The sequence below is a fragment of the Somniosus microcephalus genome, chromosome 3, assembly GCF_052327205.1.
Source record: "Somniosus microcephalus isolate GS21.2 chromosome 3, FLI_Smic_1.0, whole genome shotgun sequence".
NCBI classification, from domain to species: Eukaryota; Metazoa; Chordata; class Chondrichthyes; order Squaliformes; family Somniosidae; genus Somniosus; species Somniosus microcephalus.
Genome location: NC_140989.1, coordinates 33,939,982 through 33,958,802, shown reverse-complemented (window position 1 = coordinate 33,958,802; position 18,821 = coordinate 33,939,982). Strand labels below are relative to the sequence as shown.

Sequence of the window (18,821 nt, the reverse complement as noted above, 5' to 3'; positions counted from 1 at the left end):
TATGTTCTTATGTTCAATAAGATCATAGCTGATCTTCTACCTCATCTCCACTTTCCTGCACTATCCCCATATGCCTTGATTCCCTTAATATTCAAAAATCTATCGATCTCTGTCTTGAATATACTCAACGACTGAGCCTCCACAGCCCTCTAGGGTAGAGAATTCCAAAGATTCACAACCCTCTGAGTGAATAAATTTCTCCTCATCTCAGTCCTAAATGGCCGACCCCTTATTCTGAGACTGTGATCCCTGGTTCTAGACTCCCCAGCCAGGGGGACAGTGTGAGAGCATGTGTGAGCAGTGACAGGCTACTTAACCATCACAATCAAGTCCGATAGCAAAATACTGCGGATGCTGGAAATCCGAAGTAACAACAGAAAATGCTGGAAAAACTCAGCAGGCCAGGCAACATCCGTGGAGAGAGAAACAGAGTTAACGTTTCAGGTTGGAACCCTTCATCAGGACTGAAAAAGCACAGGAAATGAAACAGATTAAAAGGCCAGTTTGGGGGCTGGGAAATGGGGATGAGAGAACAAAAGGGAAGTGAAGAGACACTAGGAGGTATTCAAAACGAGACGAGATGGTGATAGGACTAGTGAAGAGACAAAAGACGGCTCTAGATTAGGTGTGAAATGCGCTGGCAGAATGAGAGACAGCTGCCATGTGGGAGAGAGAAAAAGGGGGAAGGGCCAAAACAAAGGTGTGGATAAAAAATATATGTAAAAATGTAATAGGGGCCGAGGTTATGATCTGAAATTGTTGAACTCGATATTGAGTCAATCAAGTCCAATCCGTCGCACTTTCGAACAAGAGCGATCAGAAGTAAGGACTCTGGTTGTGTTTTGCCTTTCCTATTCCAAATTGGCAATTGATGCCAATTGTACTTCAACAGCGACCCTGGCAGCTAATTCAGCATCGATTGGGAATCATACTCCGAACCTTGTGCTTAGTACCAGCGCAGGCGATGTATTTACCTACAGAGACATTTGGAGAGCCAATATAATCCCACAGAGGACACGAGATCTCCAAAATTAAGTTGCATATTTCTGACAACAACTTACATTTATATAGCGCCCTTAATGTAATAAAACGTCCCAAGGCGCTTCACAGGAGTGTTAGCAGAAAACAAAATTCGACACCGAGCCATATAAGGAGATGTTGGGGCAGATGACCACCAGCTTGGTCAAAGATATAGGTTTTAAGGAGAGTCTTAAAGGAGGAAAGAGAGGTAGAGAGGCGGAGGGATGCAGGGAGGGAATTCCAGACAATAACGGTAAAATATCTAAATTAGCCCAGATAGTGAGCAAGTCTTACTAACCTCAGAACATTAGTGCGGTTGACAAGAGGCAGAAAATCCATGACAGCTACGTATATAAACCTCTGAGCATTGGCAATAACCCTGAGAACAGCATCAATATCTCTGGTGCGGCCATTGGGACATAAAAGTGCAGGAGAAGTCTATCGAGAAAGAAAATGTAAATTAGCAGGTGTGAAGCAAGGTTACGTCAGAACGCCAATCTCTTGTAGCCATTTGCTCCAGGTTCCGTACACTTTTCTCAACCCTGCCCAAAGCTAGTGTTGGTAGGCTGGCCACGTACTAAGTGCTCTCCCTTGGCAAAGCAGAGCCTTATCGCCGAACAGTAACAGTTCTAGAGTTCTGGTTCATCCATGTGGCTCACGTTCTTTACCATGAGCTGCAAGGTAACATGTAACGTGCACATGGAAGGATGCTTCTAGTGGACTGTGTGTTGATTATGGCAACGTTTACCTTCTCATATACATTCAACAGTTCTCATCGGCTCTGCTCACCCACAATTCCTCATATCCAAGATAGCTGCAACCTTTAAGTAGCCAACCGCCATTGAGTAAGTGTACTTGTGCGGTGTGGCACTGAGCAGGAAGGATGGTCCCAGGTTCAATCTGTGCTGAGTTAGGAGGAGCAGCAGTAAATGGTGCTACGATTGGCTTCACCTTCCCTGAGCTAGAGCAAGAAGCAAAGAAGTCAACCAGTATTCCTCTTCCCGCTGGTGATCAACGGCCTCTGTTTGAAAACGTGCATGTGTGTGAACATCAGGTGAGGACAGGAATAAGGTGATGTCACCCAAAGTCAAATGGCCTGCTGACACTCACTGTCCAGATGCCCATGTTAAGAATAGCACAAGGTTGGCAGTGCCTATGGAACCGGACGGCAGCACCTTGAGAGGAGGGGAGGAAAAACTGCACCCAGGCATGTCCCAACACAAGTACTGGGATACACCCGCCCACAGCTAACGCCTCCAACCATGCCAAGGTTTAGGAAATCAGGGGGCAGGGTCGGGAAAAAAAGGCATTTTCTGCTAGTGGGCACATCAGAGGACCTCCTCCCAGAAGTGGATGCATGGTGCGGTGTACGTGGGCGGCCTGAGGTGGGGGTTCCAGGCCTCTCTGCCCCAAACAGAATCCGCCAGCTTTTGTACCCTCCTTAAAAAAAAAAACCTCATCTTTGTGGGTCTAGACCCCAGTCCCAGCCTTAAGCTCCTGCCTGCAGTGGCTTGTCATGAGTGCCTAGAGTTGCCATCTCTGATTGGAGGTATTCCTGGCGGTTTTATCACGTGACCTCCTGTCTCCAACTACCTCCCCCGGTCAAACAGCCTTTTTCCCCATCTCCAATATTTTTATAACAAAGAAACGAAACTGTTCAAAGAAAACGGGAAAAAAAACACCGCATTTTTTTTAATGCCCAATGGTCTTTAATTCCTGGAGACCTCAGAACAGAACAGTCTTGGAGGGTTGGCAACCCTACGAGTGGCGGTTTCAATAAAAATCCTGTGCGGGGATCGCGTTACCCCCGCCTTTCGCTAAGAGCCTGCAATCTCTCCGATCTCCCTCCTCATCATCGCTGATGCCATCGGGAGCCTTTAATCAACAGCCCTGTAACTATCTCTCACTCCGAACCGCATCCTACGGTTTCTTAATGTGTCCTTATAAAGTACCCAGACTGCACTTTCCAATGTTTTAGAAGCAGGAAAGCCGGTTTAAAAAAAATGTCTTAATGTTGAGAGTAAAGCGAGACTGTGCTAATCTCCCCGCACAGGGGATTCACTGATTCAGCACAGCTGTCAGGGGGCGCGGAGGGCCCCTGGGAACTATGAACAGGAGTGCTTGGGATATTTCCTGGCTAGCTCGTCCACCTAAGTTCCCAACTGCGATCGGCTAATTCAGAACAGAGCAGGGACGAAACTCGGGGACTTCCTTGGTCTGTATAGTTCAGTACCACGCCACGTGGCGCAAATACAGGAGATGAAGCCAGCTTGCGGGGGCCAATGCGAAAACCTGGCCTACGGCCATGTTGCCTAAAAGTGTCCAATCTCATCTGATCTCTGAAGCTAAGCCAGAGTTAGGCCTGGTGAGTTCTTGGATGGGAGACCGCCCGGGAATACCAGGTGCAGTAGGCTTATTCGATGCCTTCCGCGACCGTTGGGCACCGCAGGGACTGGAGTGCATCATCACCCCCCGCGCCCCCCCCCCCCCCGGAAACCTAATTTTAATTTAACTTGTTAAGTTTAATTTGATGTATTTTTAAGTTACAGTTTTTGTTTACTGATCGCAACAAAAGAGCAACACAAAAACCTGAGTACAGGAAACTCTCGTTTAAACAGCACCTATATCCGGAATTCTCTATTAACCGGCAAAATTCTCACTCCGAAAACAACACCTCAATAACCGGAAATGTTGCTGAGTCCGAGTTCGAGTCTCCCGCGGTGGCCAAGTTAGTCAGTGGGGGTAGTTCTCCAAACTGCCACTACTCGGCTTCTTGGCGCTGTCAGAAGTCAGAACACCTCAATAACAGGAGTCTGACTCTCCCGCGGTGTAGGTGAGTACCCAATTACTGTATACTGCACATTTCTTGATTTTTTAATTTTTGTTTGGTAAAAACAGCCTCGGTAGATAACCCTCTCCGTCAACCGGAATTTTTAATCAACCGGCACCATCCCGGTCCCGACGGTGCCAGATACCAAAGAGTTTCCTGTACCATCAACAAGCCAGCTGCACTCAGTGCTTAATACTTATTTCCGGGTTTAATGAGTGGTTTCACAAAGTGTAAATCTGCTCCGTTCTCTGGCGAAGCCGGCAATATAACAAACATCAAAATCGAACTTTACTCACAGCCAGGTAGACCTCGGCCTCAATCCCGTTCAGCTGTAACTTGAGAGGCGACTGCACACTGGAGATACCGAATAGTTTCTTCGACCAGAATTCGGGTGCCGAGTCTTGGTACTCCAGCTGCCAATACACAGAGAACACTTTGTGCAGGTCCAGAGCAAGGCAGCTGCAGTTGTACATGATGACACCCAGCTCTTTCATCTGTGGAATTGAAGTGAATTCTGTCAAGGGCACAGCAGCAGATGGGAAGTGTCGATTTAGCTCTCTCCATGCACTACAACGACTAAAAAAGGACAAGTCTACGCACTTCCACGGCTGAATATCTCAAGTGAAATGGAAAGATGCTTCTGAGATGGGAGAGCCTCCAGCCTGTGCCACGTTAGCAGTCTTTCAGGCACTAGAGTGCAAACCTCCCAAAATTGGACCAAAAATACACTTTCAAGAGAAAATGAAATACTTTGTTGTACGACTGGCCAATGTTATTTTTTTTAATATTACGAGAAAACACAAAGCCATAAACCGCAGTACATACTCATGGTAGACATGAACAGGCAATGGATCATTTTAAGCGTGGAATACAATTAGCTATCGGCCAGAAACTCTCTCCCGGCATCTGTGGCTTAAATAAAAGTGAAAGATTAAACTTTATTTTAATCTCATTTAATTACATTCCCTTTTTTTTGGTTGCAAATAACCAACAAAAAAAAAGTGAGCTCCTTTCGAGTTAATGCGTTAGTCTGGAGCATCGCGATGACCGAAAGGCTGATTGTTCTCATCTGTGACAATTAAAGAATTTTAATTTACGTAGGCTCATACATCCAAATATATTTTAAAAGCAGTCGTCAAGCATTTTCAAAATAAGAGACTGGAGTCAACTGCGCGGCAAAGAAAATCAGATTCTTTCTGATGTAGAATTAGTTAAGATGAAGGTGCTTGGACTATGATGTACATTATAAGGGTTATGGCGGTAGGGTTGCCATCCCGTCAGGATTGGCCTGGAATCTCCAGGAATTGAAGATTAATCTCCTGAACACTGCTGCCAGCAACCCGGGAGAAAAATCATTGGGGCATTAAAAAAAATTGGATGTTTTTTTCATTTTCTTCAAACACTTCTGTTTATTAGTTATACAATGTTGGAGACGGGATAAAAGGCTGCTTGACTGAGAGTCAAGAATCATCCAATTGGGTAAGGAAGAGTCTTTTCACGTTCCCAATTGGCCGTGGGAAGGCGGGGTGCTTTGAAGATGGACGTGTCGGGCGACCAATGGCGGGACGGTTGGAGGCAGGAGGTCATGTGATGAAACCTTCAGGATTACGTCCAATCAGAATTGGAAACCCTATATGGCAGGCATTGAGACTTTGGATCCCAGGCAATGTATGGCAGCCCAGTGGTTATGGCACTGGACTAGCAACTCGGAGATAATGGGGGCTGATCTTCGACTGAAACAAGCGCAAAGCCGGCGAGGCATCTGCAATGCTTGCCCAAAGCCGGCACCGGCAGCCCTGAACCGAATGATTTTCCGCTCAGGCCTCATTTAAACGCTGCCGACAAGATCTGGGCACCAAACGGTGCACCCGCCACAGCGCAAGAGTTGTAGGAAGGGTGGGAAAATGGCCAGGGGGGTGGAGGTGATCTGGAGGGAGGGCCTCGCATGGGTCAGCAACAGGCTGGAGGTTTGCTTTGTGGGCCCAGGAGGAGCAGCCTAACCAGTGAACCTTAAAGGGACGGCTGAAGGCTGCTCAACATCTGGCACAAATGGGCAGAGTGTACGCAGCACGCGCTTCATCCATTTCTACCTGATAATTGCAATAACGCACCTACAATCGGTGTAGGACTCCAGTATGCAAATTTAAACAGGCTCCCACTGGAAACAGGTGGGAGGGCTACTCGCCCGTCTATAGGCCCAACTAAAAGTTGCATCAGACAGGCCTCGGGCGTCAATGGGACAGCCATTTTTCAACCACCCAATTTTCAGGGGGTGGCCTGCAGTTAAAAATTCGCCCCCCCCCCCCCGCCACCCACTGTAGCCTGCTTTGAAATCAAACTAAAACTAAAAACAGGGAGGTGAAGGTGATCTGGAGGGACTCGGTTTCACAGCCACCGTAAGGGGGACCCTGAGCTCGCGGTGGCCTGTCACTTTAATTCACCGCTCCATTCCCACTCAGACCTCACCGTCCTCGGGCTCTTGCATTGTTCCACGGAAGCTCAGCGTAAGCTCGAGGAACAGCACCTCATAGAAACACAGAAGATAGGAGCAGGAGTAGGCCATTCGGCCCCTCGAGCCTGCTCTGCCATTCAATGTGATCATGGCTGATCATCCAAATTCAGTACCCTGTCCCTGCCTTCTCCCCATATCCCTTGATCCCTTTAGCCTTAAGGAATATATCCAACTCCTTCTTGAATATATTTAATGAATTGGCCTCTACTGCCTTCTGTGGTAGAGAATTCCACAGGTTCACCACTCTCTGGGTGAAGAAATTCCTCCTCATTTCTGTCCTAAATGGCTTATCCTTTATCCTTAGACTGTGACCCCTGGTTCTGGACTCCCCGACCATCGGGAACATCCTTCCTGCATCTAGTCTGTCCAGTCCTGTCAGAATTTTATAAGTTTCAATGAGATCCCCTCTCATTCTTCTAAACTCCAGCGAGTACAAGCCCAATCGACCCAATCTCTCCTCATATGTCATTCCTGCCATCCCAGGTATCAGCCTGGTGAATCTTCGCTGAACTCCTTCCATGGCAAGAACATCCTTCCTCAGATAAGGCGACCAAAACTGCACACAATACTCAAGATGTGGTCTCACCAAGGCCCTGTACAACTGCAGCAAGACATCCTTGTTCCTGTACTCAAAGCCTCTCGCTACGAAGGCCAACATACCATTTGCCTTCTTAACCGCCTGCTGCACCTGCATGCTTACCTTCAGTGACTGGTGCACAAGGAAACCCAGGTCTCGTTGCACTTCCCCTTCGCCCAATCTATTGCCATTCAGATAATAATCTGCCTTCCTGTTTTTGCCACCAAAGTGGATAACCTCACATTTATCCACGTTATATTGCATCTGCCATGCTTCTGCCCAATCACCCAACCTGTCCAAATCATACTGGAGTTTCTCGGCATCCTCCTCACAGCACACACGCCCACCTAGCTTTGTGTCGTCTGCAAATTTGGAGATATTACATCTAGTTCCCTCGTCTAGATCATTAATATATATTGTGATCTTTCTTTCATTTTATCATCTTTCGATTAGGCACTTTACAGCCTTCTGGACTCAACATAGAGTTCAACAATTTCAGATCATAACCTCGGCCCCTATCACATATATATATATATTTTCTTTTTTTTATCCACAATTTTTGTTTGGCCCCTTTTTTTTCTTCTTCCCTCCCACATGGCAGCTGCCCATCATTCTGCCAGCACAATTCACACTCCATCTAGAGCCATCCTTTATTCCTTAACCTGTCCCATTTCCACCTCCTCTTGCCTTGAATATCTGTTAATGTATCTCAATGTCTCTTAATCTCTCCTGCTTTCTATCCTATCACTGACCTTCCCTTTTGTTCTTTCATCCCCTCCCCCTTTTCCCAGCCCCTAAACTTGCTTTCCATTTCCTGCTTTTTTCCAGTTCTGACGAAAGGTCTTCGACCTGAAACGTTAACTCTGTTTCTCTCTCCACAGATGCTGCCCTGGCCTGCTGAGTTTTTCCAGCGTTTTCTGTTGTTATTTCGGATTTCCAGCATCCGCAGTGTTTTGCTATCGTAAAAATAAAAACAGGTCATTTGTGGGCTGGCATCAGAAAATGACCGTGAAAGCTGCCATTTTGACATTAAAAACTCAACTGGTTCACGAATATCCTGCAGGGGAGGTAACCTGCCACCCGTGGTCTGGCCTATGTGACTCTATGGGATTGAATCTTAATGTGGTCAGGGCAAATAGGGATGGGTAATAAATATTGCCTTGCCAGTGTCATTTACATCCCAAGATGGGTAATTATCCCATTCAAGCACCGTGCTGTTAAATATAATCTGGTTATATTCTTTTTGCTTCCGAGGATCATTCTTAATTGTAAATAAATCCAATCAGTGGTCAGTCTGGTTCAGAATTGTGATATCTTCTGCTATTTGAATTGACAGGAGATACACTGCACATCCTACACGCTCTCCATTAAGAAATAAACGATATTTGGATTAACTGTTATACCCAAGCTATGCTACCTCGGTGGGAGAGTGTAAAAAAGACAACAGATTTCAGTTCTTAACTGACACTGTCTGCTCAAGCTATTTCCAGTTGGAAAAGATGTTGGATAAAGCCCAAAATGTAACACATTTAACACACTCTTATTTGGCCAAATTTTTTTAATGTGTTTCTAAAAAAAAAATCCTTCCTTTCCTCCCTTCTAGGTCCCCACATGCAATGTAAAAAGTGTGAGCAAGGTGATTTTCCCTCCCACACACTGAGCTTCCTTTGAATGGCACTGTTAAAGTTGCAAAGTCACTGTAGAACTGGCAGTGAAAAATGGTCAATCTATCCATCAAACCTTTCCTGCTGCACGAAAAATGAGCTTTCAAAATGGCCCAGTGAGCTGATACAGTGATTTGCTGATCTATGCAGATCAGGCACGTCCATGGTTTGATTTCCAGTCATTGCTGAGTTTACTGATCTCAGTCATGGCAGTGTTAGGGATAGGCTACAATTGGCCTCCACACTTTGATTTAGGGAGGAGGGGGGGAGGAGGAGGAAATCACCCCACTCCTGATTACTATCCAATGACAGCTGCTCAAAGTGCACGTGGGCAGACAGCAATGAGGACAAGATCAGGCTCAGCTGTGCTGCCCCATCCTCATGGTGGGATAGTCTGGGCTCACACATGAATAATGAGTCACTGGAACAAGAGCCTGGAGAACAACCAGCTCCTTTGGAATCATACTATGTCAAGCAGTCAATCTTTCCGAGTGGGTGGGAATGGAAGGGGAGAAAACTGGTGAAAAGAAGAAAAAACCTCGGAGAGCAGCTGCTTTTCTTGGCGTGACATTGTGGAGAACTATGAGCACAGCATTGTATCACCCGGATTTCCATAACTCTGCATCAAACACCTCTCTGAACTTGAGGTTACTGCCCTATAGATTCTCCTGAGACTGCTAGGCGTCAGCCTTGGCTCAGTGGTAGCACTCTTGCCTCTTGTGGGTTTTAACCCCAATATATCTTCTTAGGCAGTCCCTCGGAACCGAGGAAGACTTGCTTCCACACTAAAATATGAGTTCTCAGGTGACTGATGAGTCCAATGTGGGACCTACAGTCTCTGTCACAGGTGGAACAGATGGTGGTTGAAGGGGCGGGTGGGCGGGGTGCTTGGGTTGACGTGCGCTCCTTGCGCTGCCTGCGCTTGGCTTCCGCTTGCTCCCGGCTAAGAGACTAGAGGTGTTCGGCGCCTTCCCGGATGCTTCTCCTCCACTTTGTGCGGTCTTGGGACAGGGATTCCCAGGTGTCGGTGGGGATGTTGCACTTTTTCAAGGAGGCTTTGAGGGTGTCCTTGAAGCGTTTCCTCTGCCCAGCTGGGGCTCTTTTACCGTGCTGGAGCTCTGAGTAGAGCGCTTGTTTTGGGAGTCTCGTATCGGGCATGCGGACGATGTGGCCCGTCCATCGGAGCTGATCGAGCGTGGTCAAAGCTTCGATGTTGGGGATGTTGGCCTGAGCGAGAACTCTGACGTTGGTGCGCCTATCCTGCCAATGGATTTGCAGGATCTTGCGGATGCAGCGTTGGTGGTACCTCTCCAGTGCTTTGAGGTGCCTGCTGTACATGGTCCATGTCTCTGAAGCATACAGGAGGGCGGGTATCACTACTGCTCTGTAGACCATGAGCTTGGTGCTGGGTTTGAGGTCCTGGTCTTCAAACACTCTCTTCCTCAGGCAACCGAAGGCTGCACTGGCACACTGAAGGTGGTGTTGGACTTCGTTGTCGACATCTGCCCTTGTTGCCAGTAGGCTCCCGAGGTATGGAAAGTGCTCCACGTTATCCAAGGCGTCTTCATGGATTTTGATAATTGGGGAGCAGTACTGTGTGGCGGGGGCAGGTTAGTAGAGGACCTTTGTCTTACGGATGTTTAGTGTAAGGCCCATGCTCTCGTACGCATCGGTGAAGGTGTTGACGATGGTTTGGAGTTCGGCCTCAGAATGTGTGCAGACGCAAGTGTCGTCTGCATACTGTAATTCGATGACAGAGGATGGGATGACCTTGGATCTGGACTGGAGGCGACGGAGGTTGAACAGTTTCCCGTTTGTTCTGTAGAGTAGCTCCACTCCAGCAGGGAGCTTACTGAGGGTGAGATGGAGCATTGCAGCCAGGAAGATCGAGAAGAGCATTGGGGCGATGACACAGCCTTGCTTGACCCCGGTCCGTACAGGAATTGGGTCTGTGGTGAATCCGTTGGTCAGGATCACGGCTTGCATGTCGTCGTGAAGCAGGCGGAGGATGGTGACAAACTTTTGAGGGCAGCCAAATTTGTGGCGGACACTCCATAATCCCTCACAGTTGATGGTGTCGAAGTCCTTTGTGAGGTCAAAGAAGGCCATGTACAGCGGTTGGTGCTGTTCCCTGCATTTCTCTTGTAGTTGACACATGGTGAAAATCATGTCCAAAGTGCCCCTTAGTGGGCGGAATCCGCATTGCAACTCTGGGAGGAGCTCTTCCGCCACTGGGAGAAGGCGATTGAGGAGGATTCTTGCGATGGCCTTCCCTGTGGCAAACAGCAGGGAAACTCCTCTGTAATTACCGCAATCGGACTCGTCACCTTTCTTGACGATGGTCACGATTACAGCATCTCCGAGATCCCCTGGCATGCTCTCCTCCTTCCAAGTAATATATAGGTTGGAGCACATAATCTAGGCTAACACTCCAGTGCTACATTGTTAGTGGTTCCGTATTTCAGATGAGGCATTAAACTGAGGCACTGTCTGCTCTCTCAGGTGGGTGTAAAAGATCCCATGGCACTATTCAAAGAAGAGCAGGGGAGTTCTCCCCAGTGTCTTGATCAATATCTATACCTCAACCGACACCTAATACAGATTATCTGGTCATTATCACATTGCTGTTTGTGGGACCTTGCTGTGTGCAAATTGGCTGCCGTATTTCCTATCTTACAACAGTGACTACATTTCAAAAAGTACTTCATGGCCCTTTGGGACATCCTGATGTCATGAAAGGCACGATATAAATGTGAGATCTTTCTTTTGCTTTTACGACAGGGTTCTTTCAATTCGTGTCCACTGACAATGTTTGATGGTAATGCTGTTTTACTGGTGTTACCTTTCACCCAATCCAATCACTGTGATGTGATTTACAGCAGCAATAGTTAATCACGGGCTTGGCTAATGTGTTAGTGTCGTAAGACACGCCAGATTCCATTAACAAATGTTTACAATGATTGGCCATCTATAAGCATAATAGGTTTTGATTGATACCATATTTTGTCATTGATCCAATACTGGAAGTGTCAGGAAATTCTCCACCCAATTACTGCCGAGCTTTGCCAGAGGTCAGGCTTTTTTGCTGATCTAGTTTGGCTGGGATTATTTCCAATGCTGTATGAAATATGATAATTGCACAGTTTTAACCAGTTATCAATGCATGGGTCCAACGTACATTTGACTCTTACAATTATTCACCATTACTACAGTCCTCCATGGACAGAATTTAGACAGTATCAGATAAAATAATGCCCAGTCTGTAAGACGTAATTTACAACATTTTCCTTTTATAAATAATGAAACCATTAAACCAATGAATCTTGAATACATGCTAAAATTTCATAATGTAAATCTCATCACAACAATTATATCACAGCACCTCAAGGAACAATAATCTTTGTAATATATACTTCAGAAATGTTATGGGTATCACAAAGATGTTGGCCTGGAATTTGCGCTCAGCAGCGAAGTGAAGGTGTTCACTGCTGGCCCCGAAGTACGCTTGGCGATCCCTGTGTTGAGAACTTTGGGTTTTCCGACCTACAATTCAATTCAACGGAAGTTAATGGGGATACCCCTTGTGCGAACTGCTGTGACAGCAACAGGCTGTCTAAGCAGCCAATCAAAACACAGAACTCTCACAGACAGCAAACAAGGAAGTGAGTAAGCTCTTAAAATTCTAAGGGCTAGAATTTCATTATAGGCCAGGAATGGGCGGTATCTTTAGAAAAGTTTGAGAATTAGCGCCAGGCGCTGATGCTTTAGACTGCACGCAAAATTCATTCTCAATGCTCAAAGGAATGATGGGGCGCTAAATCAAGTCTTAAAGGCCTAGCTCAGTGGTGTTACACTCAAAGGGTGGACCAATATTGGGTGCAGTCTAATCTCAACTCATCATTGCCACAGGCCTTTCCCAGTACTTAGAGGGGAGGTTCATTGTTACTGCAGCACCTCATTCTCAGCAATACTGGTTGTGCAGCTGCCTCAGCAAGGAGCAGCACAACAAGGAGAAGGAGCCGGAGGACTGAATCAGGTGTGCTCGTGGCAGATCCACCTCAGTCGGGTGGTCAGGGTGATTCAATGCTTCACCAAATGCTACATACCACCATCTGTGCCACAAGCTTCGCACACTGCCCAAAGCACACTCACACCAACAATCTCTACTTATCAATACTCACACCCACATCTCACGCCTTGCACACAGGCAGGCGCAAGGGTCATTAATTATTAGAATGATTGTGATATGTGTGATATGTTTATGCATACATTTATTCATGGAGCTTGCAATATTTTGTGGTCTCTCTCATTTCACCTTTGCACCCAGGAATGGCATGACACAGGGATGGCAAGATGGGCATGTGGTGAGCAAAAGGGATTTGGGGTTTAAGTCATCCTGGTGTGAGGCTGGAGGTCTGTTTGGAGGAGGTGGCAGAGTTCTGTGACCAACACCTTGGTGATGCGGAGCCGTCTAATACTGCTCCTCGCTTAACTGAAAGTAGGAGAAGTGCTGTCGAAATACCCTTGGAGGGTAAGGCCTCCTGCTGAAAGCCCTGATGTCCCTCCTCATCCCTCTGCGCACATGTTCCCGTATTTCTCGCTGCCTACGCTCCCTCCGCCATAGATCCGGGAGGGCGAGATGGCATGTCAGTATAGCCCCCATTAATGTTGCCAAGTGTAGCAGTTTGAATCTTTGAACAATAAGTATACACTTGGCAGAAAATTGCTGATAAAAGAGAAGCTTGAAATTACTCATACAAACTGCTCCACTGCCTGAAACTGACGAGTTAACATCAAAGGGAACCCAAAAATCTTCTACCGGCATGTAAACAGTAAGCGGGTAGTAAGAGGCAGGGTGGGGCCTATTAGGAACAAAGGTGGTGATATATGCTTAGAGGCGCAGGGTAAGGCTAGAATACTTAATGAGTACTTTGTATCGGTGTTTACTAAGGAAGAGGATGTTGACAATATATCAGTAGAAGCGGAGATGGTAGAGGTAATGGATGGGGTGAAAATTGATGGGCAGGATGTACTGGAAAGGCTGGATATGCTTGGAGAGTGGATAAATCGCCTGGTCCGGATGGCTTGCATCCCAGGTTGCTAAGGGAATTGGGGGAGGAGATAGCGGAAGGGCTCGCCATCATCTTCCTTAGATACGGTGGAGGTGCCAGAGGATTGGAAAGTGGCAAATGTGACACCCTTGTTCAAGAAAGGGTGTAAGGACAATTCTAGTAACTACAGGCTGGTAAGTTTAACATCAGTGGTAGGTAAGGTTTTAGAAACAATAATCAGGGAAAAAATTAACGGGCACTTGGAGAGGTTTAAGTTAATTAAGGAGAGCCAGCATGGATTGGTAAAAGGCAGATTGTGTTTGACTAAACTAATTGAATTTTTTGATGAAGTAACAGGGAAGGTTGATGAAGGGAATGCAGTGGATGTTGTCTATTTGGATTTTAAGAAAGCGTTTGACAAAGTACCACATAAAAGGCTGGTTAACAGAATTGAGTCTCATGGAACAAGAGGGTAAGAAATTCGCTTAAGGACAGAAAACAGCGAGTCCTGGTGAATGGTTGTTTTTCAGACTGGAGGATGGTAGACAGAGGTGTTCCCCAAGGGTCAGTGCTAAGACCACTGCTTTTTTTGATATATATAAATGACTTTGATATTGGAATACAGAGTAAAATTTCAAAATTTGCCGATGATACCAAACTTGGAGGTGTGGCAAACAGTGAGGAGGATACCAATCGACTGCAACAGGACATAGAAAGGCTAGCAGAATGGGCAGACAAGTGGCAGATGGAATTTAATACAGAGAAGTGTGAGGTGATGCATTCTGGCAGAAGGAACAGGGAGAGGCAATATTGACTTAATGGCACAGTTCTAAAGAGTGTGCAGGGAGAGAGGGACCTGGGGGTTCATGTGCATAGATCTTTGAAGGTGGCGGGGCATATTGAGAGAGTGGTTAGCAAAGCATATGGGATCTTGGGCTTCATAAATAGAGGTATTGAGTACAAAAGCAGGGAAGTTATGCTGAACCTTTCTAAAGCTCTGGTTAGGCCACAACTAAAGTATTGCGTCCAAAAGACAGCCATCCGTGGCTAAGTAAAGAAATTAAGGATAGTATTCGACTAAAAACAAGGGCATATAAGGTAGCCAAATCTAGTGGGAGGATAGAGGATTGGGAAAACTTTAAAAGACAGCAAAAAATAACAAAAAGATTGATTCAGAAAGGGAAGATAGAATATGAAAGTAAATTAGCAAAAAATATAAAAACAGATAGTAAGAGTTTTTATAGTTATATAAAAAGAAAAAGGGTGGCTAAAGTAAATGTTGGTCCCTTAGAGGATGAGACCGGGAAATTAATGGTGGGAAATATGGAGATGGCAAAAACACTGAATGAATATTTTGTATCAGTCTTTACAGTAGAAGACACTAAGAATATCCCAACACTGGACAAACAGGGGGCTATAGGGGGGGAGGAGCTAAACACGATCAAAATCACTAAGGAAGTGGTACTCGGTAAAATAATGGGACTCAAGGCGGATAAATCACCTGGACCTGACGGCTTACATCCTAGGGTCTTGAGGGAAGTGGCGGTAGGGATTGTGGATGCATTGGTAATAATTTTCCAAAACTCCCTGGACTCAGCAAAGGTCCCGGCAGACTGGAAAACTGCTAATGTAACACCCTTATTTAAAAAGGGCAGTAGACAGAAGGCTGGAAACTATAGACCGGTTAGCCTAACATCTGAGGTAGGTAAAATTTTGGAGTCCATTATTAAGGAGACAGTAACAGGACATTTGGATAATCATAATTTAATAGGACAAAGTCAGCATGGTTTTATGAAGGGGAAGTCATGTTTGACAAATTTGCTGGAGTTCTTTGAGGAAGCAACATATAGGGTGGATAAAGGGGAACCAGTGGACGTAGTGTATTTAGACTTCCAAAAGGCATTTGACAAGGTGCCACACAAAAGATTATTGCTTAAGATAAAAAATCACGGGATTGGGGGTAATATTCTGGCATGGATAGAGGATTGGCTATCTAACAGAAGGCAGAGAGTTGGGATAAATGGTTCATTCTCGGACTGGCAATCAGTAACTAGTGGTGTTCCGCAGGGGTCAGTGCTGGGTCCCCAACTCTTTACAATCTATATTAACGATTTGGAGGAGGGGACCGAGTGTAACATATCAAAGTTTGCAGATGATACTAAGATGGGAGGGAAAGTAGTGAGTGAGGAGGACATAAAAAACCTGCAAGGGGACATAGACAGGCTAAGTAAGTGGGCAGAGATTTGGCAGATGGAATACAATACTGGAAAGTGTGAGGTTACGCACTTTGGCAGGAAAAATCGTAGAGCAAGTTATTATCTTAATGGCAAGAAACTGGATAGTGCTGAAGTACAAAGGGATCTGGGGGTCCTGGTGCACGAAACTCAAAAGGTTAGTATGCAGGTGCAGCAAGTGATTAAGAAGGCCAATGGAATGTTGGCTTTCATTGCTAGGGGGATAGAATATAAAAATAGGGAGGTATTGCTTCAGTTGTACAAGGTATTGGTGAGACCGCACCTGGAATACTGCATACAGTTTTGGTGTCCATACTTAAGAAAAGACATACTTGCTCTCGAGTCAGTACAAAGAAGGTTCACTCAGTTAATCCCGGGGATGAGGGGATGGACATATGAGGAGAGGTTGAGTAGATTGGGACTCTACTCATTGGAGTTCAGAAGAATGAGAGGCGATCTTATTGAAACATATAAGATTGTGAAGGGGTTGGATCGGGTGGATGCGGGGAGGATGTTCCTGATGATGGGTGAAACTAGAACTAGGGGGCATAGTCTTAGAATAAGGGGCTGCTCTTTCAAAACTGAGATGAGGAGGAACTACTTCACTCAGAGGGTGGTAGGTCCATGGAATATGCTGCCCCAAAAAGCTGTAGAAGCTACATCATTACATAAATTTAAAACAGAAATAGACAGTTTCCTAGAAGTAAAGGGAATTAAGGGTTACGGGGAGCGGGCAGGAATTTGGACATGAGTCTAGGTTCGGATCGGACATGGCCCTGTGGGTAGCGGAGCGGGCCCAGGGGCCGTGTAGCCTGATCCTGCTCCTATTTCGTGTGTCTAATTCTGTTAGATTCAGGAGATGGTTCTGTGATAGTAGATTGGCGGTTAGGATCAGATCAGCCATGATCTTATTAAATGGCGGAGCAGGCTCGAGGGGCCGATTGGCCTACTCCTGCTCCTATTTCTTATGTTCTTATGACGGTGGAGCCCAGCACGTGAATGCAAAAGACAAGGCTGAAGCGTTTGCAACCATCTTCAGCCAGAAGTGCCAAGTGGATGATCCATATCGGCCTCCTCCTGAGGTCCCCACTATCACAGAAGCCAGTCTTCAGCCAATTCGATTCAGTCCACGTGATAACAAGAAACAGCTGAGCGCACTGGATACAGCAAAGGCTATGGGCTCCGACAACAACCTAGCTGTCATGCTGAAGACTTGTGCTCCAGAACTAGCTGCGCCTCTAGCCATGCTGTTCCAGTACAGTTGCAACACTGGCATCTAGTCAACAATGTGGAAAACTGCCCCGGTATGTCCTGTCCACAAAAAGCAGGATAAATCCGATTCTGAAAATTAACGCCCCATCAGTCTACTCTCAATCATCAGCAAAGTGATGGAAGGTGTCATCGACAGTGCTATCAAGCAGCACTTACTCACCAATAACCTGCTCACTGATGCCCAGTTTGGGTTCCGCCAGGACCACTCGGCTCCTGACCTCATTACAGCCTTGGTCCAAACATGGACAAAAGAGTTGAATTCCAGAGGTGAGGTGGGAGTGACTGCCCTTGACATTAAGGCAGCATTTGACTGAGTGTGGCATCAAGGAGCCCTAGTAAAACTGAAGTCAATGGGAATCGGGGGGGAAAACTCTCCACTGGCTGGAGTCATACCAACCACAAAGGAAGATGGTTGTGGTGGTTGGAGCTCAATCATCATAGCCCCAGGACACTGCTGCAGGAGTTCCTCGGGGCAGTGTCCTAGGTCCAACCATCTTCAGCTGCTTCATCAATGACCTTCCCACCATCATAAGGTCAGAAATGGGGATGTTCGCTGAAGACTGCACAGTGTTCAGTGTCATTCACAACTCCTCAAATAATGAAGCAGTCCATGCCCGCATGCAACAAGACCTGGACGACGTTCAGGCTTGGGCTGATAAATGGCAGGTAACATTTGTGCCACACAAGTGACAGGCAATGACTATCTCCAACAAGCAATAGCCTGACCACTGCCCCTTGACATTCAACAGCATTACCATTGCCGAATCCCCTACCATCAACATCCTGGGGGTCACCATTGACCAGAAACTTAATTGGACTAGCCACATAAATACTGTGGCAACAAGAGCAGGTCAGAGGCTAGGTATTCTGCGGTGAGTGTCTCACCTCCTGACTCCCCAAAGCCTTTCCACCATCTACAAGGCACAAGTAAGGAGTGTGGTGGAATACTCTCCATTTGCCTGGATGAGTGCAGCTCCAAGAACGCTCAAGAAGCTTGACACCATCCAAGACAAAGCAGCCCGCTTGATTGGCACCCCATCCACCACCTTAAACATTCACTCCCTCCACCGCTGGCGTACCGTGACTGCAGTGTGTACCATCTATAAGATGCACTGCAGCAACTTGCCAAGGCTTCTCCAGCAGCACCTCCCAAACCCGCAACCTCTACCACCTAGAAGGACAAGGGCAGCAGGCGCATGGGAACACCACCACCTCCAAGTTCCCCTCCAAGTCACAGACCATCCTGACTTGGAAATATATCGCTGATCCTTCATCGTCGCTGGGTCAAAATCCTGGAACTCCCTCCCTAACAGCACTGTGGGAGTACCTTCACCACATGGACTGCAGCAGTTCAAGATGGCGGCTCACCACCACCTTCTCAAGGGCAATTAGGGATGGGCAATAAATGCTGGCCTTGCCAGCGATGCCCACATCCCATGAACGAATAAAAAAAAGAGTTCTGGTCACCACACTTTAGGAAGGATGTGAAGGTCCTCACGAGGGCGCAGAGGAGATTTCCCTGAATGGTTCCAGGGATGATGGATTTTAGCTACAAGGTTAGGTTGGAGAAGCTGGGGTTGTTCTCCTCGGAGCAAAGGAGGTTGAGGAGAGATTTGATACAGGTGTACAAGATTATGACGGGTTTGGATAAGGTAGACCGA

The 18,821-nt window shown here is 46.6% G+C and overlaps 1 protein-coding gene across 2 annotated transcripts in view; it reads right to left on the bottom strand.

The window, feature by feature from the left end:
• LOC147120964 (inactive phospholipase D5-like) overlaps positions 1-18,821 on the bottom strand; it is a 110,513-nt gene that overhangs the window by 50,731 nt on the left and 40,961 nt on the right. For both annotated transcript variants that reach the window (XM_085979945.1, XM_085979949.1), the window contains exons 6-7: positions 4,147-4,344; positions 1,319-1,458 (exon numbers count right to left, since the gene is read on the bottom strand). In XM_085979945.1, the coding sequence (XP_085836071.1) occupies positions 1,319-1,458; positions 4,147-4,344 (338 nt within the window). The remainder of the gene's footprint in view (positions 1-1,318; positions 1,459-4,146; positions 4,345-18,821) is intronic.